Source organism: Syngnathus floridae, chromosome 19 (genome assembly GCF_059516105.1).
Source record: "Syngnathus floridae isolate MCC-2025c chromosome 19, RoL_Sflo_1.0, whole genome shotgun sequence".
Taxonomy (NCBI): Eukaryota; Metazoa; Chordata; class Actinopteri; order Syngnathiformes; family Syngnathidae; genus Syngnathus; species Syngnathus floridae.
In genome coordinates this window covers 1,584,848-1,612,443 of record NC_142431.1, presented here as the reverse complement: position 1 = coordinate 1,612,443, position 27,596 = coordinate 1,584,848, and the positions used below count along the sequence as shown (strand labels likewise).

General features: G+C 47.6%; 2 protein-coding genes across 2 annotated transcripts in view; one reads left to right on the top strand and one right to left on the bottom strand.

The window, feature by feature from the left end:
• Positions 1-27,596, bottom strand: part of ccnk (cyclin K) — a 42,057-nt gene that overhangs the window by 9,471 nt on the left and 4,990 nt on the right. Inside the window, exons 3-8 of the mRNA XM_088362264.1 lie at positions 20,630-20,708; positions 9,055-9,496; positions 7,456-7,520; positions 4,147-4,336; positions 3,947-4,026; positions 2,239-2,347 (exon numbers count right to left, since the gene is read on the bottom strand). The gene's annotated coding sequence lies outside the window, so the exon portion shown is untranslated. The remainder of the gene's footprint in view (positions 1-2,238; positions 2,348-3,946; positions 4,027-4,146; positions 4,337-7,455; positions 7,521-9,054; positions 9,497-20,629; positions 20,709-27,596) is intronic.
• On the top strand, positions 130-27,483 carry bcl11bb (BCL11 transcription factor B b). Its single transcript, XM_088362257.1, has 4 exons — positions 130-311; positions 391-940; positions 9,131-9,514; positions 22,941-27,483. Exons 2-4 carry the CDS (start codon positions 877-879, stop codon positions 24,998-25,000), a joined length of 2,508 nt encoding a protein of 835 aa, XP_088218383.1. The 5' UTR covers positions 130-311; positions 391-876; the 3' UTR covers positions 25,001-27,483.

Genomic DNA, 27,596 nt, shown 5'->3' with positions numbered 1-27,596 from the left:
TGTTGGTCTGGCGTGCACATGGCACCCTGCAAACGCACGCTCATATTACGATTTTTCTGCTGGAATACTTTAGTCGTAAATAACAAAAGACTACTATAACAGGGGTGGGCACATGCAGGCACCAGCCTTTGGCCCCATTTGATCCTGCTGGCACGTCTCAAGACGCCCGCAAACACGCGCGCGCGCGCACACACACACGCGCGCGCAGACACAAATGGGGTCGTCCTCTTAAACAAGACCCAACAGGGAAAGCAGGAGGAAACATTTGGACTCTCTTGTTGGACAAGGAGGAGAAAGAGAAGGAGGAGGAGGTGTCTTGTCTGCCCGTGCATTCTCTCTCGCTCACTCTTTCTCTGCCTCGCTCTCTCATTCTCTCTCTCTCTCCATCAGCGAGTCTCCCGCCACAGGAGCCAAGAGTTGCCGTTCCGAGCGCCGATGCCAAAACGCACACAAGGAGCCGGTGCCAAAGGGTCATTTTTTTTTTTAGCGCACCACCACCACCACCAGCAGCGGAAAGAGGAAGGTGCTTGCAGCGGGATCCTAAATTAACACTGACAAGAAAGCGGCATCGCGGCGCAGGATTTTGCAGCTTTTTGTTTTGGTTTTGGCATTGTGGCTTCTTCCTGCTCCCGCTGCGCGCGTCCAGGTGTTTTGTCTGCCCCGAAGAAGGACAGCGCGTAGCCTGCATCCTTTTTTTTCTGCACGCCAAACTTGCGCAGCAATTGTCGAGGAAGACGCGCAAATCAAATAAAACACACATTTTAAAAAGGAGGAGTAAGGGTCTGGTCCACGCGAGAGCCACAGCAGACCGACACAACGGTCCGAGCCGACTCCAAGTGCCGTTCACCGGGCAATGCCAGAGTAAATGCCGGGGCGATGTCCCGCCGCAAGCAGGTGAACCCGCAGCACTTGTCATTGAGCCACCGGGAGACGGCACCAGGTGAGATGCACGCCTCGTCGCGACACGCCGAACCCTCCGCAACATCTTTCCTTTGCCCGCCGCGGAAAAAACGCGCGTCGATATTATTTGGATTTCAACTGGGACTCGGGCGAATTAAAATAACTCGCGTTTTCTCGATTTGATTCCGACACGTGGATCTCTCGGTCGCGTTTAAAACATGACGAAACAAAGTTGAAATAGTAGCCGAAAAATTCAACCGCGTCACTTAAAACACTCGCGTTTAATTTTGCCATCATTTAATGGCGAGACAGACGGGCTTTTCTCTCCAAACAACATCCGACGAGAAACTCGCCGCAACAATTTATTGTTTTGCTAAACGTGCGCGGTATTTGTTCAACTGCAAAAATGCATTTTTTTTCACTTTTGCAGAAAACGATGTTTTAAACGTGTGCATTGCACATGCACAAGCACGCCAATTGCACGCCTTTTGCTTCTTATTGCAATCATCACACACACAACTCGCGCACTATATAAAGTTTGTTTAAACAGAACAAAGCTTGCATGACGAGATAAGAACTTTTGCTCATTTGATTTCTTTAAAGAACTTATCTTGTCACGGGCATTTGTGATAATACACACTTATCTATTTGCTGTGTGTAAAAGATTAAAAGTGTCCTATAATCCGAATCCTAATATCAATTTGAACCTTCATCTCCTCCGTGCTGCCTGCCTGCCTGCCTGCCTGCCTGCCGCTCGATTCAATTTGATAGACGAGGCCTAATCGCACTAATTCAATGCACACCAGCTCATGATGTAATCTGTGGCCAATGTTTTGTGTGTGTGTGTGTGTTACAAATTATTGATCCCCATCACTTAGTGAGACAATTGGGGAGCTCTTTCATGCAATTTCTCATTATTGCAGAGTTTTATTATTGTTATTATTTCCATCGCTAAGCCACATTGGATGCTTTGCAATATTTTAATGAGTCAAGTTGATTGATGTGCAGACAATTAATTTTAGAATGTGGAGGAGCAAAAAAAAATAATAATCCCAAACTACAGTTGTACCTCGGGGTATGTGTGTCAAGTGTGCTCATGTGTGTGTGACACTTACCTGCATGCATTACGACCAAAAAAAAAAAAAAAAGAAAGTTTGCATAATTTCATTTGTGTGCTGCAGGGCACTCGGGGTTTGGGGACAAATTTGGCGTAACAGTTAAATATTTCCCACCCCCGCTTGCAGCCATGGGTCACTTTGTTTGACGTCTTTTCTGTTTTTTTTTTTCTGGTCGCTTTGCATAACTTACAGACACGCACACAGAGAGACACGCACAGACCTGCTTTTGAACTTGAGCCACACAACGGTGTGAAGAAGCGTCTTGCTGATTGGGAGGACAAGATGGTTGGTTGGCCGCGTAAAATAGACGGGCCTCAATCTGGTCCTACCTGTTCTCGCACACAACACACAGATACACAGCGGATGAGCGACGAAGTGTTTGTCGTGTTTACTCAGGCTCACTCCAGACGCCTGAAAAGATGAGTCAAATCATTATTTGGGCTCTGGGTGCGCGTGTGCCGAGCGGAAGCTTGAATGTCAGCCCTCACACCAAGGCCAAACCGTTTCAATTTGAACTCCGACGAAGCTTTCGCTAGAGCTTTTGCATTGCTGTCGTCCCGCTTCGGAACCGATAACTGCCATCAGCAAGTGTGTGTGTGTGTGTGTGTGTGTGTGGGCAAATTTCTACAGAGCCCAAATCATTCAAATTTAGACACACACGCACAGCAATTTAATTCCGTGTGTTATTAAAAGTTAGCAAAATATATACATGTTAAAAAAAAATCTGTCTTGGTCCAAGACAAACCTGCCTAAAAACCTTCTGTGTCGATTTGGTTTAATGCTGTTCTACAAGTCACAACTGTGGCAAAAAAATGAGTTAGAAGTGTGTGTGTGTGCGTGTGTGTGTAGCGGAAGTTTGAATGTCACCCCCAGCGTGCCCTGCCCACCTCTGCCAAGTCAAAAGCAATCACAATTTGGATGTGGTGAAGACACGCCTCCATCTCATTTTGTCCTTTAATTTGGCTGTACAATCAAAATCAAACTCATTATATATAGGTTAATTGAATTTATTCATTTGAATTTTTTTATCAAATGTATTTAATTGGATTTATATAGCATGAGTGCTTCATATAGTATTGTATTAGTAGTATAGTCAAAATCAGAATGACAATATTTCATCTACAAGAATTAAAATAAGAAAAAATAAATTGGAAACTCGAACTTGTCTAAAGTTGAGGATGTTCAAATGCCATCTTTTTTGTGGGGGTCATGTGGGAAAAAAAAAATCTCAACTTTTACCTCAATTGTGACCACTAAGAACTTCATTGAAAATTTAGAAGGAAGGGGAAAAAGTGTGCACAGGCTCTTCTACTCCAATTCAAACTCAGATGTTCTAGTAGGATTTACTGACATTTATTCTTTTGCTTTCTCGCAGAGGCCTGAAGTTTTTGCACTAACGCTGACCGCTATCTGGAACTGTTCATAATCCCCCTAATTTTTTTGATAGCACAAAATCCTGTCAATTGAATAGGGGTGTGTCGACTTTTTATATCCACCGTCTCTCAGCTGAGCTAGGCTAACGTTAGCCCTGGCATCGTCAATGAACGGTTGCAGTTCAATTTTTGTTGCACCAATGAACATGAACAAAAAATGTTTACTCAAAATGGGAATAATGATCGCCACATTGACACTTGAATCCACCCTGAAATTTTCATAAATTCATAACCATAATTAACGAGTAAACATCTTTTTCATGTTTTGTATACGAGCGCGTGAGACGGCGTTATGAAACCAAAGTACGACGTCGTCGTCGGTTTCTGGTTAGCGTGGCGAGCAGGCCGCAGTCATCAAGCCCAACTTGTTCTCAAACTGGGTTTGGAGACCAACGCGAAGCAACCTCGCCGCGGGCCAATTCCAATTACTGTTTACACTCAGACAACACACACACACACACACACATAGATGAAAAAACGGTCAAACTGTCTCACTTTGGACTTGAGCTTGTCACTGTGGGCTATTTCCTCAAGGTGGATTGTTCCGGTTTTCCGGCATCGGATCGCACCTCGGGCTGGAGGAGGCAGAGAAGATTTGATTAAGTCAACACGAAACAACCTTTTTCTTTTAAGGGAATAACGTAAAAAGGCAAGCGTGAGTTGAGGTGTCAACTGTCAGGCAGGTGTCCGCTTACACGAGAAGTCGCCGCAGGTGGCCGGCCGCCATTCTCGCAGTCATCCGAGTCACGCGGATGATGAGCCCCGCGGACCTCGGCGGGGGCACCCACCGGTGCGCAAAACCAGAATGGCGGCATATTTCCCCACAGCCGACCGAGCGAGGCTTCGCGGAATCGAGCCCCTTTCGTGGTAGCCGCCGGCCTCGAGCTGGAAACAGATTTCAAAAAGTATCTTACATGAGGTGGAACTTGCCATTAGCAGTTCAATTTATTCCAAAAATGCTTTGCGCTGTGAGTCAGATTTCAAGTTTCAAGCAATTTTCAGATACTCGAGTGGGAAGAAAAATCAAATAAAAAATCTCACACCCAAACTAAGCCCCGCCCTTTAAAGGCTCACACACCACACTACATCTGTTGTTGTTACAAGCTTAATTGAGCTGTGGCGTCAAAGCACTACTTGTACATTAGATATTGCTTTGGCCTTCATCTCAGCAGGCATCAAGTGGCTGGCAATCACAAAACAGCGCCTTTTGGCATTTTTATGGCGAGCCGAGCTTTTTCATCAAAGCGCCCCAACGATAATTTTACCACCTCTTCTATAATTTGAGGTCTTTGCTCGTCAATCCTCGAGTCACACGAGCTGCCCTCGCTCCCTCGGCCGCAAACAAAATGGAGATTGACACAGACTTTTTTTTTTTTTTCTCACATCTAACGTGAACTTTAGCATGGTTGTTAGTCGCTTGACGAAAAGGCGGCGTCACATATAGCCGATGTGCCTTTCCCTGATCTGATCTGCTCAACACTTTTCCCCTTCTTTATTTGCACCATATGGCAACACACACACACACGCACACACGCATACAGTGTGTGAGCATAAGCAAGCAGACGACTTGCTCGCAGGCGTTGATTGGCTCCCGATTGGCTGTCGGCCATTTCACTTTGTTCCCTCATTTTGCTTTAATATTTCAGCGTCGTCAGCCGAGCACATCTGATGAATTTTGTACGCCGCTCGCTCGCTCGTTATCTTATCGCGGAAAAGTTTGTCAAACGCCGATGCCTATCTTGCCACGTCATGCCTCGTCGTCTGCGGGGGCTCGGCCGTCCGGAGCGTTCCCCCGCCTGCGGGGGCGGCGGAGGCTAAAGCGAGGCCGCTTGTCGTTTGAATTTTTGATTGCAACCATCTGCGGTGTCGTCGCCGGTGTCGTTTATTCCCGACGGGAGCGAGAATCACCAACATGCGAGCAGCCCCATCGCCCCCCTCCCCAGCCCTCCCCCCCGGGTATATAATGTGTGTGTGTGTGTGTGTGTATAACTGGGAAAATCAAGGAGGGGAGGGGAGTGAGAATTTTTGCTGAAAAATTCCCTTTTCTCAAAATTTTCCAGATGAACCTTGGAAATAAAAATCTAGAAGCCAAACATATATTAAACAAATTGCTAAATGATTTCAAAGCGCACCATAAAAGGCAAAATTAAAAGTTAAAAAAAAATAAAGTTTGGGATACAGAGAAAAAAAAGGGATACAAATATTGTTGGCAAAAAAAGAAACACACAAAAAGGGTGAGGAAATAAAAAAATGAAAAAAAATAAAACCCACATACAAGCATAAAAAAAACAGCAAAACAATGATGCTAAAATTCAAATCAACTTTTTGATCAAAAGAATTCCACCCAAAAAAATACAAAACAAAAGTGAGATAAACCTGAGCTAAATTTGACGCTGATCTTTGTAATTGGACACTTTTTTGCGGGGTGGGGGGCTAAGAAGAAGAGTCCCCCCCTGCCCCACCCGATTCCCCTGCGCCACCCTGGGGGCGTACTTGTGTGTTCCTTTTTTCCCTAGGAAAATGCAAACAAAGACAAAACAGGAGGGGGGTAGCGTGAGCAGCGTGGCCGTTTAGTATAAAAATTCTCTTTCCTCTGAATTCCACTGACAGACCTCGCTGGGAATTTTTGCCCCCCTCCCGGCCAGGCAGCGTTTAGATCGGCTCGGCCGCCATCATTAGGCTTTTTTATGAGATTTATTAAAGGCCGCTGATGTAAGCTCGCAAAACACCCCCTCCAGCTCGCTTTGAACAACCTCCGCCGGTGCACAAACGACGCTCGTGGAACAAAGCCAGGGCTCAAATGAGGTTAAGAATGGGAAAAATCATTCTTAGCTTTAAAAATAAAATGCTTGCCTTCCCAATCCAAATATAGAGAACGTTTCGGTGGCGTATTGGTACGGTAAGCTATATTTTATATGATAGTTATCATCTTACTGTAGGGCTGAACAATAAATTGAATTTAAATTGACAAATGCAATTTTCTAATTGCAATGGCTGTCATTTGGGGGGAAACCTCGATCTCAGCCAGATAAACGTTTGAGAAGTGATGTCGACGTGTTGAAAGTTTGTTTCATGAAGCATGAAAAGTTGACGTGATTTTTATTGTAATACTTTTCAATTAATTGTTTGTATTTGTTGAATTGGGGGGGGTGAAATGAGATAATTTTTCAAAATTGTTGGCCCAATGAACTCACGCTGTGCTGCGGCATTGAAAACTAATTGTTGCTGTTCAGTTATAAAGCGCAGATCTGAAAAACGTTTGAAACCTAAATTAAATTTTTTTTATCTAGCTCTGGGTTAAATATAATAAGAACGTGATGTCAGGGGATTCTGAAAATTGAAGAAAAAAAATGAAAGTGAAAAGCACATTGTTGCATGATATTTTTAAAACATTTCTTGGGTATATAATAAGAAAACTAAACAAAAAGCATTAGCACAGGTTAAAAAAAAAGCCACTTAATCACATGCACGTGTCATCTGTTAATGCACTGACGCAAATAGTAGTTGGCTGAGCTTCTCTGAAAATTGAGGTGCGGTAGTGATGCTGGTGGCAGATAGGGGGCGCTCAAAGGTTGCCTGACTCCCTTCTCTGTATGTGTGTGTGAAAGAGAGAGAGAGAGTGAGCGAGCCAAGCAGCTTTGAGTTTCACGGCTCGACCGCGTGTTTGACAGGCTCTCGCGCCGCTACAGACTTGAGCGTGTTTCCATTTTTACACCCTTACTTGTGCGTGTGTGTTTGTCAGCGCGTACACACACTCGCACACACACTCACTGCCCCTTTGCAAACATTCCACGCTCGCTTGCTGCACTTCCACACAGGTGAGAAGAAGGCCCGAATGAGTGTGCAAATAGTACATTTTGAAGGTTCCTTCAAATAGCAGAAACTTGACTTTTTGTTTGATTAGACTTTTGAGGAAAACATTTCAGATACGGGGGCGTCAATCAACAAGCCTCGCAAGTTTGGGAAAATTAGTGAACAAATGTGCTTAACAAACAATAGCTTACCTCGGCCCAAGTGACACAAGGAGGTCCAACAAGTCTCGTTGGCGAGGCCTGGCGTCAATCACGAGCTGAAAAAAAAATATATATATATTAATTCATTTGACAAATTAGGAGTGTGCTAAAAAAAAAACACAAAGCTAATATTTTTTGCATTTCGTGTTGCATCCGATTGGTCAGATAAAAGATTCCATATGAAACTTGTGTTTGAGATTAGCATATTCAGTTTTTCAAAAGTCAGCATGGATGGCTTCCCCCTGCCGTCGCCATCTCGCCACCTGTCTCGCCCGCAAATAGGAACATGCCGTGTTGTTAGCTGGGAGATTTGCGTCTAATATACGTCGCACGCGCAGGCGTCCAATATGGCCGCCGCGCGCATCTATTAGCGTTTCCCGATGAACGGCGGCCACAAGCTGTGTGATCCGCAGGTAAATATGCGTTTGTGTTCCTTCGCCGCCGCCAAAGATGATGAGATGGAAATGATCTGGCGACGCGCCAGCCTTCCATGTCGGGAGCGGAACGGGGGGCTGAGGTGGGGTGGGGTGGGGGGCGCCAGGGTGAATGAATAGCAAAACATTTGGGGAAAAATTGGGGGATGGAAAAAGCGAGTGTGACGGCAAGTTTGGAGGAGGAACTAGGCTCTGACAGTTTGAGACGAGAGATAAGGGAGTTTAGGATCTTTGCGCTGATAACGCACACGCACACACACACAGCGGTTATCTTTGCCTTAGCAATTATTAGGGGTGTCATGTTTGGAGAGAAGCGAGATGGATGTTCCAGGCTGTGCATCTCTCCCGGGCATTGGCGCCTCTCCCTGGGTGCACGTTGGCCCAAGACACCTGGAGCCCGCTCTGAGCTTCCGGCTTGGGGAAAAGGACTTTTTTTTTTTTTTGAGGTTGTCCGTTAGGGATTTGCGCTAAGCTGAGGGACTAAATCGACGCCATCGGGGTGTGCCTGAGTGTGAGCGCGATGGTTATTAATGTCCGTGTCAGATGTGTGAAGAATGAGATTTACTCTGGTAACGGGACCTTCTATAGATTTTATGTCTGCCGAGGATACACTGTTTGACTCACGTGCGCACACACACACACAGGATAGATGCGGCCTTGCCGTGTGTGTGTGTGGCAGCTTTGCAAACGAAGCGAAGGCCGCCAGCGGAAACCCAGCGTGCACCGAGAGATGAAGCGCTTCCTGGCCACACGTAACACGCATGCACGCACATGGTACAGACGTGTTTCTGGTGTCGCCCACGCCGATGCGCGGCGGATAAGCCAAGCAGGTGCCGGATGCATTCCATGAACTCGGTCGGCACTTGCGAGGGAACGTCTAGGTCGTGCGGTCGCGACGGGTTGCTCTTATCAGGTTATCTCGCCACCGCAATTTGTGTGGGGAACACCAACCGCGAGCATAAAGCTAGCTCGACGCTCAAACTAAAACGGGATGAAGTGAGATGAGGAGCTTCATTTAGTCTGATTATGGGGAGGAAAAGGGCCACGCTGCCATCGTGTGGCATAGTGTGGCAACTACAAAACATTTTCTTAATTGGGCTGCGTACCAATCCCCTATGTTTTCGATTTCAACACACATTGTGATCATTTGTGGTACCTTTTTTTTTGCAGTCTTCTTTTCTCAGTTTTCCATCTTGGAGAATAACTCAACTGTCGTGCTCCTCCTCCCGCAGCCGACGCCAATGACGCCACGGCGAGATCCCCGTCGCCAGTCCCGGCCGCCGCGCTCCGGGGCCCCGAGGAGCACGACCTGCTGACGTGCGGCCAGTGCCAGACCAACTTCCCGCTGGGCGACATCCTGGTCTTCATCGAGCACAAGCGGCGCCTGTGCCGCGGCCCCCCGCAGGGGGCGCCGGGCTCCTTCTCCGCCAAGCCCGGGGAGGCGGGCGGCGCCGCCAGCATCCCCATCTCCCCGCGGGGCCACGCCCTGGAGATGGGGAGGGGAGCCCCGATGCTGCCCGTGGAGGTGGGTGTGCAGGTGACGCCCTGCAGGGACGACGACGCCCACAGGAGGCTGACACCGGCCAAGGGGATCTGCCCTAAACAGGAGAAAGGAGGTATGAGTTCACACATCTGTACTTGTCTGACATTTTTCATCGCGAGTGCGGATAACATAGCTGAGCATTTTTTTGTATGTGCTGCGAGGACATTTTGTTTGGCGGACACCGGAAAACTCCCTCCGCACATTTCTTTCTGTCACTGTGGCATAAGTGTTCATTATGAAGACATTTGGTCCACTTTCAGACTTGAGTATGTATAACACACACGCACTTGTGGACGTTTTAATTGCAGGGACATTTTGGCTGGTTGACATGTAAAATGCTAGGAAAGCTCTCTTCGGTTGTGTGCTCCAAACTTTGACATCACACTGTTGTAAAGGCGGCATTTTTTTTCTTTGCGAGGGCATTTTGGCTGGTACACATCAGAAAACTGCTTCGATAAGCTTCTTTTTAGAATGTGTGTGTGCGTGTGTGTGTGTGTCACCTGTCTGCGCAAGATAGCTGCATTTAAAAGAATCCCTGTTATTTTGACTGTGGCCTTCAGGAGGGATTAATGTAGCCACAGATGATTTCATTAGCCTGACTTGAGTGTGTGTGTGTGTGCACGTTAGAGTGTGTGTTGTGTTACATGCACGGGACGCACGAACACACCCACACAGGCCTGCGGGAGGTCTTGAGTTAAAACCAATTGTAAAGGGTGAGGAAGAAGGTGATGAGTAGGACACCTCCGCCTCCCACGCTCCCTAAATGCAGCAGCCGCCGCCGCCGTTTTAAAACAATCATCGTTTCGTATAAACGAGCTAATAAATAAAAATTCATCGTGCTGAGGGGAAGGGGATTCTTAATCTGATCACGCTAGGAGGGGGGGAGTCAAGTCAGTGATGGCCATCCGGGTGGGGGATTACGTCTACGGGAGCTTTGATAATTTACAATTTCCACGTCGGAAACAATTAGCGCAGACGTGATGTCACACTCGTTTCGGAGAGAGGACGTTAAAAATGTGCTGCTCGTTAAATTAGTCACACACAGCCGTCATTTTGAGCCACAAATCAAAACACATTGATTTTGTCCCATTGATGACAAATGTTACATTATATATATTTTATACTTATATATAAAACAAGCTGCGGCCATTTTCACCATACATTTTTTGCAATTATTTTACATTTCATTTCACGCGCGCATAAACACCACGGCGTGTGAAATGTATTTTTCTTGAGGTTCGCACATCGCCTTCCTGTGAAAGACGGCGAGCACATTTTTAGATGTTGCCTGAATTTGAGTGTGCGCGCCCGTGACGAACTCTTTTTATATTTCCATGTTTATTTCATAAACAGCGTACGACAGCTCCTCAATCGACATCGCTTGTCACTTCGAGAAAAAAAAAAAAAATCCTCGCTCCTTCCCGGAAATCTTTTAATGAGTAACTTTTGAGGTATTCCGGCTTGTCTGGTTATTTTTAGCCGCTCTACAATTAGTTCATAAAGTAAATGAGCACAAGCTGATGCTAGTCTGTCTGTGATGCTAACTAAAATGACAACACACGATTGGCCAATGAATGTTTCTCTGACAGCCTCTACCAAAACTCAGCATTATTATTTTTATTTTTTATTTGTCGGTGTACCTAATGAAGTGGCCAGTCGGTGTTTCCTTTTAAAGTATTTGTTGCTCCGCGACTTTTGTTCTCAAGTGACGCCTAATTACCTAGAGGAGATCCTGTCATTGTCTTCTGTTTGTTAAAAAATTATTTTGTTTTTTTGTCAAGGTGCCCCAAATATATTGCGACCAGATTAACAAACCGTACCGGACTGGCGAGTGTGTGTGTGTGTGTGTGGCTGCTGAGCAGAGCAGAGCAGTGAGTGTTCGTTAGGCCAACTTGGACGAATGAAGCGAGGGCCAATTATGGACGAGCAAAGCGTTAGCGGCTCATGCGCGAGACCTGGGCCGTCTGCTCGACAGCTGAGGTTTGCAGCCTACACGGCGAACATGTGCTCACCCCTTGGCCCTCGCCGTCTTTTTTCCACCTGCTTTTACAACATCCTGTCTGGCCTTTTTGTCTGGTGCGAGGGAGCGGGCGGGCGCGCGGGCCAGCGTTGCTATGCTAATATTTCACGTGCGCGCGTGCGCGTTTGTGAAGAACCGTGGCGTGTCAGGATGATACCCGAGATGAGCCTGTCCCGGCTTTGAACCTCCTCCCAGGACGGCCACCGGCGCACCCCCCCGGAACACTTTGAGGCGCGCCATCACGACGTGACAAGCGCCCAAATATACACACACGCGTGCGCGGACACACACACGGCGCGCAAAAGAGATCGGGGTGAATATTTCATAAGACGCGGTGGTGACAGCGACATCCTCAAACATCTCTCTTGCCGCCTTTTCGTCCACTTGGCGTCGACGGGCTGTCAACTTTTTTTTTCCCCCTTCATTTGGGAATAGAGGAGGAGGGGCCCGTCGGGTGGCGTAGGCGGGGCGACCCACTTGAGTTGCCCGGACCGTTGGGGCCATCCGCACCGATGTTGCTTCGAAGGGGAATCATAATGGTGATATTTGCTGCGATCATTTGTGATCTGATTTTAATACATGATCAAAAGTGATACATTTCTGTGCATCAATATTTTTAAATCACAGTACTCTGAGATACCATATCACAACATTGATAAGGCGCCCGCCCCCAATTGATATTTTATAGAGTGAAGCCAAAAGTAAAAATGACTTTTGCCGGCCTAAGAGGTCAAACGGTGAACGTGATTTTTTTTTTGGTGCCCCACCACCCAGTGCTCTTTTAATCACCTGGCTTGCTCTCATTTGCATATTAAATAGGCTTTAATCATGAAAAGCAATCAGCCTTTTGCATATTCATACCTTCCCCTGTGCGCCCGCTTCCTTGTCTCGCTCCAGTGCCGAGCAGCCCCGCAATCAGAAGGCGGCGGGCACGCGCGCACGCACGCACATTCTCACACACACACTCGCCAATAACTTCACATGCTACTTATGTATTATCTCTACGAGCGAGAGAGAACGAGGGGAAGCGTGTGTGTGTGTGTATGGGGGGGGGTGTTAGATAAAAAAAAGATGGCGAGACTGATCCCTGATTTTGAGCGGCGAATATTTGTACAGAGGCTCAAGGAAAAGCTCATTTGCATAATGACTTTGTAGTTTTGCATTAATCACATTTGCATATGAAAATGCGTTAATTACTCCCGATGATTTTGTTTTCTTCAGCCCCCCCCACCCCCTCGCTCCCTCCCTCTTCACCCCCAGAAGAAAGTTGCTTCATTTTGATGTCCAAGCTCACGGCTTGCCATTCGGGGTGAACGTGGTGCCACTCGTGTATGTTTGTGTGATCAGCACATGTGTGTGTGTGTGTGTGTTTACAAAATCGAGTGTTTTGAAAGCGTGCCAGTGTATCCATCTTGCGTCTGCTGCGAGGCATTTGTGCGTCTATTTTGGTTTTCTCTCTTAGTGTGTGTGCGTGAGTCAGTGGGGATCGCAGAGAGTACGCTGCTTCCATTTTAAGCATTTTTTTTTCACAAGCAACACCAACTTGTTTATGATTCCGACCTCACTCTAATGCCTTTTTTGTAGCTACAAATGTGGAGGACCGCGTGTGTGTGTGCGCGCTGTCAAGTGGCAGATTAAATCGAGAAAAACATGTTCAATCGGAATGCATGCATGACATATGGGGGTGCGCACGCGTTTCGGGGGATGTTTTGACCTCCTTGAGGACGACGTGGCACACGCGTAAACAGGAAGTAAACACCAAGAAGGCCGCACACAAACTCGGACGACAACGTGGGAATCGTGTCGAGGTTGGCCGGGATTTTTTTTTTCGGGGTTGAATTCAACGCGGTCCGTGGGGGGTGAGTGATAGGGCATCATAGGACGTAACGACTATTTGAGAAAATTGTGAAGAAAATGTGCAGGATTTTTAAGCAACAAAGTCACAATATTTAAATATTAAATATGCACTGTATTATTGTAAAGTCTTATTTCGGGAAAATTTTACAAAATAATACCGGGAAGAAATAAATCGGCACGTCACGTACAACAATGTGTATTACTGCTAAAAAATAATGATATTCAAATGAATGTTTTTTTCAATAATTTAAGACAAATATTCAATTTAAAAAATAACATTTTATCCAAATAAATATATACAGATTTATGTATGTGTATGGCCAATGTTTTTAACAATTTTTAATTAATTAATTAAAATCATATTACGAGAATAAAGTTTTTTTTTTTTTGTTAATGTCATCAAAAGTAACAGCTTTTGGCTGCTATAACAAAAAACAAAAAAAAAACAAAAGCAGACTTCCTAGCAGCATAAACAAAGCTAAGCGACACTGTCAATTTTAGTCTGCACTCATGAGCTCATGAGCCATGTCCCAAAACGGCAGTGAGCATGTTGATGCCTGCATGCGGACCCTCAGACGGGACCACCCCGGGGGGACGTCTGCCTCTTTTGTGTGTGTGTGTGTGTGTGTGTGTGTGTAGGTGCAGTAGGCTCCATCCAATGGGGTCATGTCGGTCTATGAGCCTGCATGTGCGCACCTGACACACACACTCACACGGGGAGGGGGGGGGAGAACGGCATCCAGTCGATTTTGACTAACATACATTAGCATAGCATACCGCAGCCATTACGCAGATGCTACTTTTATCAACTCAGCCGTGAAACAAAAGAGAACCAAAAATATAGCGCGTCGACCACAACCTTTGGTTAGCTTAACGCTAGCACGCAATGTGAAACGCATTGGACAAGCTAAGAGAAATTAGCATCACACGTTTGGTTGAATCTGACGAGCTTAAAAAGCCATAAAGAAAAGACACCAGTGGAAAAATGCACGCTTGAATACGCTGACAAGACCGACATTCACTAAACGTGCACGCACGCACACACACATACACACACACACGCACAAGAGTTAAGGAGTCCCACATGAAGGCATCAAACGGAGCACAAGCAGCTTTATGGCACTCATATGGCAGCAGATTTGATATTTTCCTACCACAGCGGGGGAATAAAAGTGGCCACTAATTTGGAGTGCGAGCGCCACCGCTAACTTGCAGCATGTGCCGCGCGCTCCAGATGTGTGCGTGCACTCTCTGCTCCGGAGGGAGGGGGGGTGTAGAATTAAGAGAAGCTCGCGCCTCCCAATTTCCTTTCCCCCCACACAATTGCTGTGTTCAACACAAAACAAAATGATGTGGCCTCAGCCCCACCCCTTCTGTGTTTAAATTTTACATGTAAAAACTTTAAAGCGATTGTACCCTGAAAAATTCCTTATTTATTTTTATAAGGAAAAAAGTAGAATCTACAATTTTAGGAGATATATGTCATTGTCATATAGTCATTAACGTCACGATTTTAAGTAATATTACAAAAATAAATTTCTAATGTTATTACTTGTAAATATTTTACAAGGAATAAAAGCTGAATATTTTAGAAAAAATAATCCTGATATTTTTTTGCAATAATTTTTTAATACCGCAAAAAGGGTTTTTTAGGACAAAATAACCAACTTTATTTTTACACTCGTAACCAACCGCCTTGCTGTTTTGCACGCTGCCATTACGGCAAATCCGAGAGCCCGAATATGATGTGCAATTGTGGGGTCCTACTAGCGCCATTAGCGGCTGCGAAAAAAAGGAAGCGACTCGTCTTGTTAGCGCTTCGGACCGCCTCGTGCCTCCTCACGTCGGCGCCGCCGCCCTCCTCCTCCTCTTATCTCATTAGCGCCCCGCTCGGTGACGCCGTTTATTTGGCTTTTTAGCCACCGCCAAGATGCTGAGAGCTTTTCATGCTGCACTTACACCCCCCACCCCATAATACCCCCCCTCCACAACTTCCCTTACTGCATCCACTTACTTGTCTTGTGCAATTACGGTGACGCAAAAACACAAGACGGTGGTAAATGCAAACATCTCAGCGGGGAAATTCCTCGTTGTGCTATTTGGCTGCCAATTTATTGGGAACGCGTTCGTCAGTACGAGCTTCCCCCTACAAAACTAACGAGGAAAATAGCGCTCTATAATTTTGTACTTCACCAATACAGTAGTGACATAATTGAACAAAATGTTAAGAATTTGTGCGTCATGATGAAGTAAGTGCGGCACCTACTCAGTCGTAGAGGATAAAAAATATGTGCCTGCAAGTATTTGTGTTCAAATATGGATTGCATGCTACTTTTGTTAGCCCGTTGATAGCATTTGGGAATGTGTGTTAGCATTAAGCAAAGTTGTATGTATATAGTCACATCAAAAACTTGTAACTGAATGGAAAAAAAATAATCAAGAAAAAAAAAAACAAGGCAAGAAGCACAAAGTGCATACTAAAGTGACTTATTTGAGAATAAAAAGCAGCATCTCCTTTTTGTTGTGGCTGCGAGCGCTTCTAAAATTTACGAGGGTGGGCAGAAATGATTAGACATATCTGGGAAATATTACAGCCCTAAAACGGTTTGCATGTTTTCTATATTTTCCTTTTGGGGTGTGTATGTGTGTGTGTGAGAGGACTTGTGTGGAGGTTATTTAAATAAATAAGAGGATTATGAGGACAATTTGACTGCTGGCTTTATTCATTAGAAATGTAAATCTGCTTTTTATTAGGCGAGCGCAATGATTTAAGTGCGGAACAACACAACATGTGTCGTGTCGTGCCACGTCTGCCTGCCTAAACGAACCCGTCGGACTTAAAAATCCCCCCCCCCCCTTTCCTGTCTTTTCCAAAATGAAATAAAGTGGAGATGCTATCAGGTTGATGTGTGCCAGTGGAGCTTGTCTGGGCCTGTGGTCTGGCGGGGGCAATGCTGGCCCCAACCAAGCCACCCCTGCTCATTTGTATACGTATGCGTGCGTGCATGTGTGTGTGTGTGTGTGTGTGTGTGTCCTAAAGGCAATGGCGAGATGAAAGCAGCTTTCTTTTAACCATCAGCTATGCAGGAGCCGTGCCAACAGCAGGAAATGTATCAGCGTGATAACAGCCGCAAAGACAGAGAGATAATGAGAACCAATTGAGAGAGCGAAGGAGAGGCCACACAAAATTCTCCAGGGAGGCCCCGAGGCCAAATGGAGACCAGTCAAACACATATTCAAACACACACACACTCTTATGGAAAACTATGCGCAGGGTGTGTCCGCGCCGAGGGACGAGCATGTCTCTATTTGCGCCGTCGAGGCAGTTGGACGCACCTGGGAAGGTTTCAGGACCCGCGGCGTGAAAAGCAAAAGACGCCAGATGAAAGATGTTTGTGTTTTCAGCGGGCCATGGGAACCGACGGCAGAGTCGCCAAAGAAGGCAACAGATCCGTTACCAATGCTAACCGAGTGCCGTCGTTGTGGACCTCGATAACGGCGACCCAACGGACGCAACCGTCCCCACAGTAGCGGCGTGAATTAAAAAGAACGTTTGCGAGCTGCTACAAGAGTTTTAGCACGTCCGCAGCTGGTGAAAGGAAGACAAAGCGGCTTGCTAGTTTACTAGCATGGCTAACGTCAGTTCATTTCCACACCACAAATTGATAACTGCTGTATGGGTGTCGTATCGCCGCCACTCGAATGTTTCGTGTCACGTCGCACATGAGATCCGTGAATCTTTAAAGTGACGAGTGAATAAGACTTGATTAGGGGTATTGTTTTAAAAAAAAAATTCATTAATTGATTAGCGGAGACGTTTGCCGACACTCCGCTAATCAATTTAGCGAACATTTAGCCGGCTGCAATTTGGCGCTACGCTTGAGCTGAACGCATCGCAATCACGTCACATTGTTTTTTTTTTTGTTTTGTTTTTTGCATTAGCGCACGAGCGCTAATTAGCTCACTGGCAAATTGGCATCTCGACTAATGCAAGTTTTAACACAAAAACTTGGGGGGGACTGTGTTCGGGAACTAAGTAGGGACCGACTCGCTGTATTTACTCAAGATGCCGAAGGCTTCTTGCGGGCTGCGTGTAAACCGCGAGTGTCCGAGCCAGCTGGGCAACATTACAAGTGCCTGAAGATGCTTAAACGGGTCTGGAGGATGCGTCGAACCACAAGAGGAAACTATGTTTGCCTCGTCCGAGTCAATCAAAAGACCTATTGAAATGGCGCTGGAAGTTTCTGTCGCTCTTCCCAGAGAAGGGGAAGGCGTGGGCGCTTGTGCTCTGAACATCTAACAACCCGTCGAAGCGGCATTAGCACGTCGGAGTCAATAAAGGCAACGCAACGGCGGTGAATGGGACAGCGACAGCCCGGACAAAGCGGGCGTCCCTCAGGGGCTGGGCTCAAGCTCATTTGGATGGAAAACGCTCAAAGTCGTCAAAGCTGCTTTTTTTATCCGTTCAAAGGCAACTAAAAGGCCCAGCGGAGGGTGACCTTTTCCTGGGGAAGATTTCACATTCTGCTTGTTGCGCCTGCCTGTTATTATTAAAGATGCGCCTTTTTTTGTCATCGCCGTCGATGACGCCATTGTTTCCTTGATGCCGCCGCCCGCTGCGCGGCTCCACAACGCCGCCTTTAAGTGGCGGTGTTTCCGTTATTAACAATAGAATGGCAGGTGGTGGCGATAAAAGCATTTTCCCTCGGCTTCCTCAACAGATGCCAATTTTCTTTTCTTCTTCCTTTTGGGCCGAGCGTGCTCGCAATTTTGCGGCGGCAGACCCCACAGGTCATGCACTTCCTGGTTCTCCACCAATTACAAGCCGCTCTCCCAGCCAGACTGCTTTGGAATGGCAGATTCAGGGAGTTTTGGAATTTAGGTCCCCGAAAAAACAGTCTGACATCTTGGTTCATTTTAGTCATTTTCCAGGGATGCTTGGAACACAGATTAGACGTGTTACATAAAAAAGGCAATTTTTCTTTTAGACCCGTTTTGGTTTTTTTTACCCACGGGTGGGGGTGGCGTACGGAGGGGGGTCTTGACTCATCGCGTTTTCATGACTTTCCAACTTTCCAATTCAATTAGTGGCAGTTTTCACTTGACACTTTGCTGCGGCCGGGCCGCTTTGGCGCATCCAGCTGTCATCGCCTAGACGGGCCGCGTCGCCTCCGGCGGTGTACACGCGCCATCTCGGCAAAAAATGAAAGCAAATGAACAGTTTAATTTCCTTTCCGCACAAACGTATTGCACTATCTTGAGGTGGCCTTCTCATTTCCGGCGCCTCGCCAATGCCACCCTAATATTTTATGTTTTGCATTTTTATGCGCTTGTCAAACTCGTTTTTTTTTTACCGTCAGACTGAATCATAACAAAAGCTCTTGAAATTTTAAATCTTCACAGTTTGGGTAACCTCACCTCTGTGTTGTACTTCCTGTTTTTGACTTTCTATGACGACTCCCCGACCAGGTAGCAAATTAGTCGAGCCTGAATGAAACGTGCCGTGTAGTGTTGCCGAACTCATACGTGGCGAGCGCAAGCATGTTGACAGCTTTAAATCTTTTTGTGCTGTCAGACCTATTAGTCGCTCGTATTGGCTGCACACACACAAATACGCGCAAACGCACAGACACACACACACACAGATGCATATGGTTAGCAAGCTGAAGCTGGTTCCATTTAACATGGAGCCAGCCCCACTGTGTGAGTGTCTCACCCCCTGCCTGCTACTGTCGTCTCGGCCCGTCCCGTACAATCCCACCCCCCCTCAATACCCAACATGCCATGCACGTGACAGCCAGCGGACACACACCAAGGCGGCGGCAGTGGCGTCTCCTCACCCCAGCTCGCCGTCCCCGGTTGATCTGCCCGGCCCCCGTGGCCCCCTTGATTAGCCGCCTTTATGACAAACAAGCCATCAGAGCAGAGTGGGAGCCCGAGGAGGGAGGAGGAGGAGGAGCAGAGGTGTAGAGGTGGGCACAGGGGCGAGGTGTGGAGGTTGGGACCCCCCGGGGACCCCTAGATCACAGCCATGCTAATGAGGAGCTGCTTTGCCAGCAGGAGAGGTGTCAGCTAACCCCTGACAGGTGCACAGTGCGTTCCCCCTAGTGTGTACACGGGTGTGTGTGTGTGTGTGTGGAGGCTGGAGATGGGGAGGGGCCGGCGGGGACAGGTTGGCGTCCCAGCGGCCTCGCCTGCAGGCGGCTTTGTTCGGAGTGTAAATGTGTTGTGCCGCGTCGCCCTTGATGGAATGTCGGAATGGCGCAGCCAACCTGCAACCCGCCGGGAATGCCGCACAAACACAGCCACACACACACACACGCACGCATTTTGATCTTCTATGACTGCCCAGTAAACGTTTTGCATTGTAGCTATGTAGGCTTTTGCACTATTTAGCCCGAAAATGCAACGGTCCTCCAAAACAAAGTTTGGAGAGTGCAATCAACACGGACGACGAGAGCTTCCCTTTGGTAGCTTTTCGGCGTGGATTAGCGCGAGATTGCGACACAGGCGAGGATGGCGGGAGCGACGGCATATGTGAATTCCTAAATTAAAGACAAATCCACATGTCTGCGCCATATGCCCGCTGTCTACCTCCCGCTCCCCCCCAACCATCAGCGCCTCCTCCTCGACTCGCTCCTCGCTCCCATTTCTCGACGGCGGCCATATGCGAGCGGTCGATAGCCATTGGCTGGCATTTTGTTTGTACTTTAAGGCAAAAATAACGGCTATAAAAGGCAATCTGGAAGGAATAAAACGTGATGTAAAGCTCAGATCTTTAATTGGCGCGGCGGTTGGAGTAAGAAGAGAAACGGAGGAGAAAGAGAATGTTATTAGCGGCCCACCTTAACTGCGCCGGTGTACATGTGCCAGTCTTTTAATTACTTCCTGCAGGGCTCCTGGCCATCGGCTTTTGTTTTGATGCATGCGGCCCGGCGTGGCCCTCCCAAGCCGATCTCGCCTTTTTAATTCTTCCCTCCCTGGGAAACCTTTGCCTGTCTACGCGCGCACCTGGACAGTCTATTCGAAAGCCTCCAGCTCAGAAGCTAGATAGCGAGAGAAGTAATTGTTGATGGTATGTGTATGTGTGTGTACTTAATCATGGTCATCGGTAGGCGGAGCTTAGCCTCTAATTGCAGCAAAGTAAAATGAGTCACGGACTCGCTTCATTCACTAATAGGCAAGAATGAGGAGGCCTTCCAGCCATGTGTGTGTGTGGTATTGTTATTTTTGATTTTTCATACATTTTGATTTTAAACATAAGTTGTAATGAAAGCTACACAACACAATATGCAATAAAAATAGACTTACGATAATTTCCCGGGGCAATGGGCTCAAGCACACGGTGCTTCACTTCCTACTTGCGGTCTTGCACAGGAAGCCATGCAATCTAAACAGGAAGAAACAAGAAATCCTGTTAAAACACCTCAAAAAACATTGACGTGAAAATCAACAATATGCTGAGGTGGAAGCTGAAATCGTAAAAATACACAAAGGGCTGGTTTTTTTACGACGCTATCATCACCTCCCTCACCCCCTCCCCTCCATTTCTGGCTTGTTCGAGAAGTTGATGAAATGTGTCTTTGGTGGTCATTAGGCAGCAGCCATCAGCTGTCACTCTATTAGCCGACACACCTCCCTTATGGCGCGGCGGGCTAAGTTATGACAAGATGCAAATTTGTGGCGGCCGGGGAGGGGGGGGGGGGCGATGGCGGCGGCAGGGAAGGATAACTTATTTATTGGCTCGTAGGCATGCGGTGATGGATGGAATATCAAAAATAAACAATAACAACAACAACAACAAATCAAGACGTCTCTCGCTACATTTTGCCGTATTGATCCTTGTTTGGCGATCAGATTATACAGCCGCCGGGTCTTCGGGGGCTTGTAAATACACTCCGTGTGTGTGTGTCGGTGTGTGTGTGTGCCCAACTAAGTCGAGTCCCCCCTCTTACACTCCCAGCCTCCCCCCCCTTCCTTGCATCTCGCGCTCTCGTCTCCCCGTCCAAGCTGCTAAGCTGTCCAGCACGGAGCTGCCAAGCGGCCGTGTGAAGCCAAGCCAAACTAAACACAGGCAGGCAGCCCGCCACTCGCGCACACACATTAGTAGCGGGAGTCAGGTCGCATCCCTCCCAGCCAAAACAGTGCAACAGATCTCTGCTAATAGCGGCGAAAAAGTGACAGAATCAGTAAATGAGCTCCTCATTAGCCTTTGCTGACCCCCCCCCCCGACACACACACACCCAAGCCGTCCTCACCCGACAGAGCTCAACCAATCAGAGCGCTCATTCAGCTCTCTGTCGCGGACGCAAGCGACAAGCACGGAGTTAAAATGAAAATTATAACACGCAAACAAATTATTTTACTAGAAAAGAAAAAAAAAAAAGGCCATGAAAGCTGCAATTTTCCTGCCTTCTTCCCGATGCCCCTGAACGACATAAAAAGTCATGTAAATGGATGGATGAAATTGACCTGGCAATTTTCTACCTTCAGAGGCATTACCTAGAACCTTAACCTAAAACCTTAACCCTGTCACTTCCTGTATAAGCTGCCATTTTCCATCTTTCACCTCATCTCAATGTTCCACCCTCAATTGCTCCGCCTCTCGGACTACGACCCGAGTCCAAAGTCAGACGTATGTCTGACACGGATGGAGAAACACGAGTCTACCCTCTTTCAGTCCCAGTTTAAATCAACATGGAAGATATTTGAGTCGCGCCGAAGGGGTTCCTGGTATCCAAGCCCGAAATTTGACAAAATGCCCACAAACGCCTCCAACGAGGGCCGGCCGGCGGTAGCTTGCGATGCTGCATAAGCAGATGCAGATGCCTTTAGAGGCAAGCGTCTGCGTTCAATTAGATAAATCCCAACAAAGGCCTCGGCGCGGTGACTGATCGATTCATTTGGCCTTATTAAGTCACTCCGACGAGCAATTTGTCAATGAGGGTCGCCGCCGTGTGCGCTTGGCCTGCGTCTGAATGTGTGTGTGTTGCGGCGGCAGTAACTGCACCAAAACGTGTCACGCAATCATCTCGCTGCTTTCTTTTGTGCGCCTGGCTTTTTTGTCCGATATCACCCCTCCATCTTTTTATATTAACATTGCATATTTACCCCCCCCCACCCCCCTTCCCTTGCATGCTCCCCCCACCCCGCTTCCCCTGCCGCCTCCGTATGGAAATGACAGAACAGACGAGATGGATCTGTATATTAAAGCCGAGGCTGACATCAACATTTGCATAATGTGTGGTGGCCTTAGGGCGCTCGCTACCTGCCATCTGCATTAGCCCCAATAAACGCACGCATGCACACACAAACGGACAAACACGTATACACTATCTGGACAAAAGTCTTTCTCTTAATTAATTTATCAATTAGAGGAAGCAAGACAATCTCCACCCCCACCCCCCATCTTTTATTCTTCCAGCTGCACAAAGCGAGGTCTACTGAAGCACGCGCCGTCAAATTCCCCCCAGACACACTTTTACAGAATGTCTTCCCAATGGAGACAAGCCATGTGTCTTTTTAGCCGATATGATCTGCTTTAAATATGTGTTTAATGTTTGGGATGAAGGAGATGAACTCAAAATATCTTTTGTGTCCCCCCCCCCCTCCCTTTCCGCAGACAAAGACGAGCCATCCAGCTACATCTGCACCAGCTGCAAGCAGACCTTCACCAGCGCCTGGTTTCTCCTCCAGCATGCCCAGCACACTCATGGAATCCGCATCTACCTGGACAACCACCTGGCCAACTGCTCGCTCACCCCCCGCATGGCCCTGCCGCCCCCGCCGGGCGCCGACGCCCTGCCCCGCTCGCCCCTGCCCACCTTCTTGGGCGACACCAACAATCCTTTCCACCTACTGCGTATGGCCGCACCCTTGCTCAGGGAACACCCCCCGCCGCCGGGCTTCATGGAGACCCGGCTCCCGGCCACTCCGCCCTTTGTGAGTCCGCCGCCCCCTCCCAGGCCCCCGCTGGAGCGGCTGGGCCCGGAAGAGATGGGGCTGCTCTCCCAGCACCCCAGTGCCTTTGAAAGGGTGATGCGCCTGACCCCCATGGAGCCCCCGTCCATGGACTTCTCGCGGCGTCTGAGGGAGCTGGCGGGTAACACCAACAACAACGGAGGGCCCACGCCGCCCTTGTCTCCTAACCGCGTGCCACCCATGCACCGCCTGCTAAGTCCCACGCTCTTCCAGCCGGGCTCCAAGCCGCCGGCCTTTCTCACCTACGGCCCGCAGCCGCCCACTCCCCAGGGTGGGCACGGCTCCTCCAGTCCCCCCGACTCACAGGGTCAGAACCAGTCGGCGGGAAAATCCAAATCCTGCGAATTCTGCGGCAAGATCTTCAAGTTCCAGAGCAACCTGATCGTGCACCGCCGCAGCCACACCGGAGAGAGGCCGTACAAGTGCCACCTGTGCGACCACGCCTGCTCCCAAGCCAGCAAGCTCAAGAGGCACATGAAGACACACATGCACAACAAGTCCGGCTCCATGGGCGACTCCCCCGAGGCGGAAAACCGAGGAGACGGAGGCGAGGGCGAAGACAAGCTCCGGGAGGGCGACGGAAGAGTGGCGGGGATGGAAAATGAGGAGGAGGAAGAAGAGGAGGAAGAGGAAGAGGAGGAAGAAGAGGAGGAGGAAGAGCTAAGGAACGGAAGGCCGGATTCCAACCTGAGCGAGGACTCCCAAGAGTTCAACCCCAACCGGGAAAACGGGCCCAGGCAGTCTCCCAAGGAGAAGCTCCTGGGCCCCGAGCGAGTAGGTGAGAGCGGCGGGGTGGGCATCATGCACCCTTACAACCATCTTGACAATCATCTCAGACTGAACCCCAACAAGAGGAGCATGGAGAGGCAGCCCAACGGCGACAGCACCAACGGGGGCGAGCCGGAGCGAGAGCGGCAGAGCGACAGGGAGCCCATGAGGGAGCCGGACGAGCCGGAGCCCAGGCCCGTGATGAACGGCAGGATGGGCGTATCCGAAGTGGAGTCCTTCCCGGGACTCTTCCAGCGCCGACCCACACCCATCACCAGCCCGAGCCCGTCCAACAACAACAAGAGGATCAAGATCGAGCGAGAGCAGTTGGAATTGCCGCCGGCTCTGCCGCTCATCTCGCCGGAAAACGTCTACTCGCAGCTCCTGGCCGGGTACGCCGCCTCTCGCCACTTCATCCGGGAGCCCTTCTTGGGCTTCGCGGAATCACGCCAGTCCCCGTTTGCCACCTCTTCAGAGCACTCCTCCTCTGAGACGGGCAGCCTGCGCTTCTCCACGCCGCCGGGGGAGCTGATGGAGGGCGGCAGCGCCTCGGGCCGAAGCGGGAGCAGCACGCCGCACCTCCTGCGCGGACCGGGGCCCGGCCGGCCGCCCAGCTCCAAAGACCGGCGCAACGACACCTGCGAGTACTGCGGCAAGGTATTCAAGAACTGCAGCAACCTGACCGTGCACCGGCGCAGCCACACGGGCGAGAGGCCCTATAAGTGCGACCTGTGCAGCTACGCCTGCGCCCAGAGCTCCAAGCTGACGCGCCACATGAAGACGCACGGGCAGTTCGGCAAGGAGGTGTACCGTTGCGACATCTGCCACATGCCCTTCAGCGTCTACAGCACGCTGGAAAAACACATGAAGAAGTGGCACGGCGAACATTTGATGGCGAGCGAGGTCAAACTGGAGCAAGCCGAGCGAAGCTAAGCGGCTCTCACACACACAAACGTAGAGCACATGTACACGCACTCATCTCCCCTTATGATCTGCAAAAGTTGAATGGCGCCAACTGGACTCTTCCTGGTCGGGAAATAAACGGATTTCAACTTTAGTCCGTAAGGCTTCTTCAGTTCATTCATAAGTAGTGATGAAGTTAATTGTCTTTTTTTTTCCTGACACCTTTGGATATTTAGTCAAAGTCAAAGTTTACATAACTAATTTCACATGTTACCTAGCAATAGCGTCCACACTTTTTGAAAATTTACAAACTGGCACAGTGCAGAGTCTCCACAATTGAAGACTCCTTTTGGATCAAAAGTTGAAATATCTTAAGACAGCTAAGACAAAAATCCAGTTGCCTCGATTCAACTTTTGAGGATTACCCTGACCCGGATGACTGAGACTCTCTGCAGACATCTTTCCTATGACTACTTTGAACAAGGGGCATGGCTGGATAAGCTCTCTTTACGTAAAAAAAAAAATATAAAAAAATCAAAAACAAAAAAAACTAAACTGATTGATGTTTCTTTTCTCTTTTTCTTTTCTTTTATTTCCCTGTCGCCTGAGAATATTAAAACTTTTAACCTTGTCCAGACACCTCTGAGGATTTAAGGAATTCCATGGAGCCTTTCTACTGTGCAATAATTTCTGTATTTATTGTTTTTTTGTTTTTTTTGGGTAACATTTGGCATGTGCAGATACATCTTTTGTGTGTGTGTTTTTTTAATGTGCTCATTTTTTTTTTTTAATTTTCTAAAAAATAATTGGCAAGGAGTCACCCTTAGTAACAATGATAATAATCTAGTTTTGTCCTCTAAGGAAGCTTATTATCACGTGAGTGAGTAAATGATGTTTTCTATATGCTAAATGCAGCAGCGGACTACAATCTTGCCCCCTCCTCTCCAGCACTGCTCAATAATTGATTTAAAAAAAAATAATTTATAAAGTGACAACATGCGCTTAATTGTAAGCAAACACAGTTGCTGTGTTTGACGTCGGCCAGGACGTAAAACAATTCAGAAAGAAAAAAAAACAGTTGCACTTAATGCATTTGCCCATGTAGGATTGAACCACCATATTTAATATGTCTGCTTGTTAAGTTAAAACTACTTGTGATCCACGTGAGAGGGGAACAGTCCCGTTTATGTAAATAGATGACCTTTTTTGGTTAGTTAATAAAAATCAAAAAACAAAAAAAAACATATATGCGCCCCGACTGTTTTCCGAAAGAGGCGTACGAAAAACAATCAAGAAGACCAGCTGCTTGCGTCGTCATTCCGTTTGTGTGCGTGCGTGTGTGCAAAAATGTGCGTTGTTGCCTCAGGCCCCGCCCACCTTCGCCCTCTTTAACTATCCTATTACGTTGCAGGGGAAAAGAATTTTTTGGTATCTTCTGCTTAACTCAAAAAAGGTTGAATTTTTTTGCAATTAACTTGATTCGAACTGAGTTGATCATTTTTGGGACTATATTTATACATATTGGAAATTTTCCCACACACACACAAGGCCAACGTGACCGCTTTTAAATAGCTTCTTATCATCAACTTTGTGTGCTTGGCGTAATTAGTGTCATCAGCACATCCGGGAAAATGATTTATTTCACGCTACCTGCACACGCCCTAAGTCAAACTGACCCAGTAACATTTTTTTTTTTTCTGTGGCTGACAATGTCATGTAACAGGAGGTTTAGCAAAAGCCATTCAGCATGAAAATGAACACGGAGGCAAGAAAATAACCGCAAAATAATAAAAGATTGGAGTTATGATAATGTTGAGCACATCTGGCTGCGTGACCTTGAAGGAGTCCCCCTCCCCGACTTGTTGTCAAAATGAAAGGCAGAGGGATGAAGATGTGTGAGCGGCATTGGCGGCGGGACCTTGACCAGGCACACAAGAGTCATTCAAATCAAATTGGAAGCATATGAAATATGTTTTTTTTTTTTTTTTCTTTTTGGACGGGCCGCATCTTCTTTTCGGGAGGGAGTGAAGACAGCAAAAGCCACATGAAAGCAGCAGATGCCATATTTCATTTAGAAAAAAAATAAAATAAATGTCCTCGTCCTCTTTTGTGTTCCAATTGGGGGGGAGAGAAAAAAAAATCCCTGAATTTTGATCAGGAATTCACACGAAAGTATGCCAGCCATGAAATGTACTTGCTTAGTGCAAATAATAAGTCTTGTATGTTGGTGGAGGGACTTTAAAGTTACACAATCATGTCAAAGTCAGGTGCCATATTTTGTTTCCAAAAAAATAAATAAACGAGGACTTGCAGGGACACTTTTCCACCTACTGAGAGCATTTTCGTTTTAGGTTTTTTTATGCGCGTGTCCTCATGGTTGCTCGAAGGTCTTGTGATGATACAAAAAAAACTGAGAGAAAAAAAAAAAAGAGACCCTGATTTCACTTTTCACAACTTTGGCTCTTTGTACAAAAATACTTTCTTTTCCTTGTTGCTTTTTATTTCCGGTGGGAAGGGAGGGCAGGGGAAGGGAATGGGGGCGGGAGGGAGGGGGGGGGAGTGCATTGTTGTGAAAACAAAAAACAACAAAAAAAAAAGTCATCTCAGAACACCTGCTGTTTTGAGC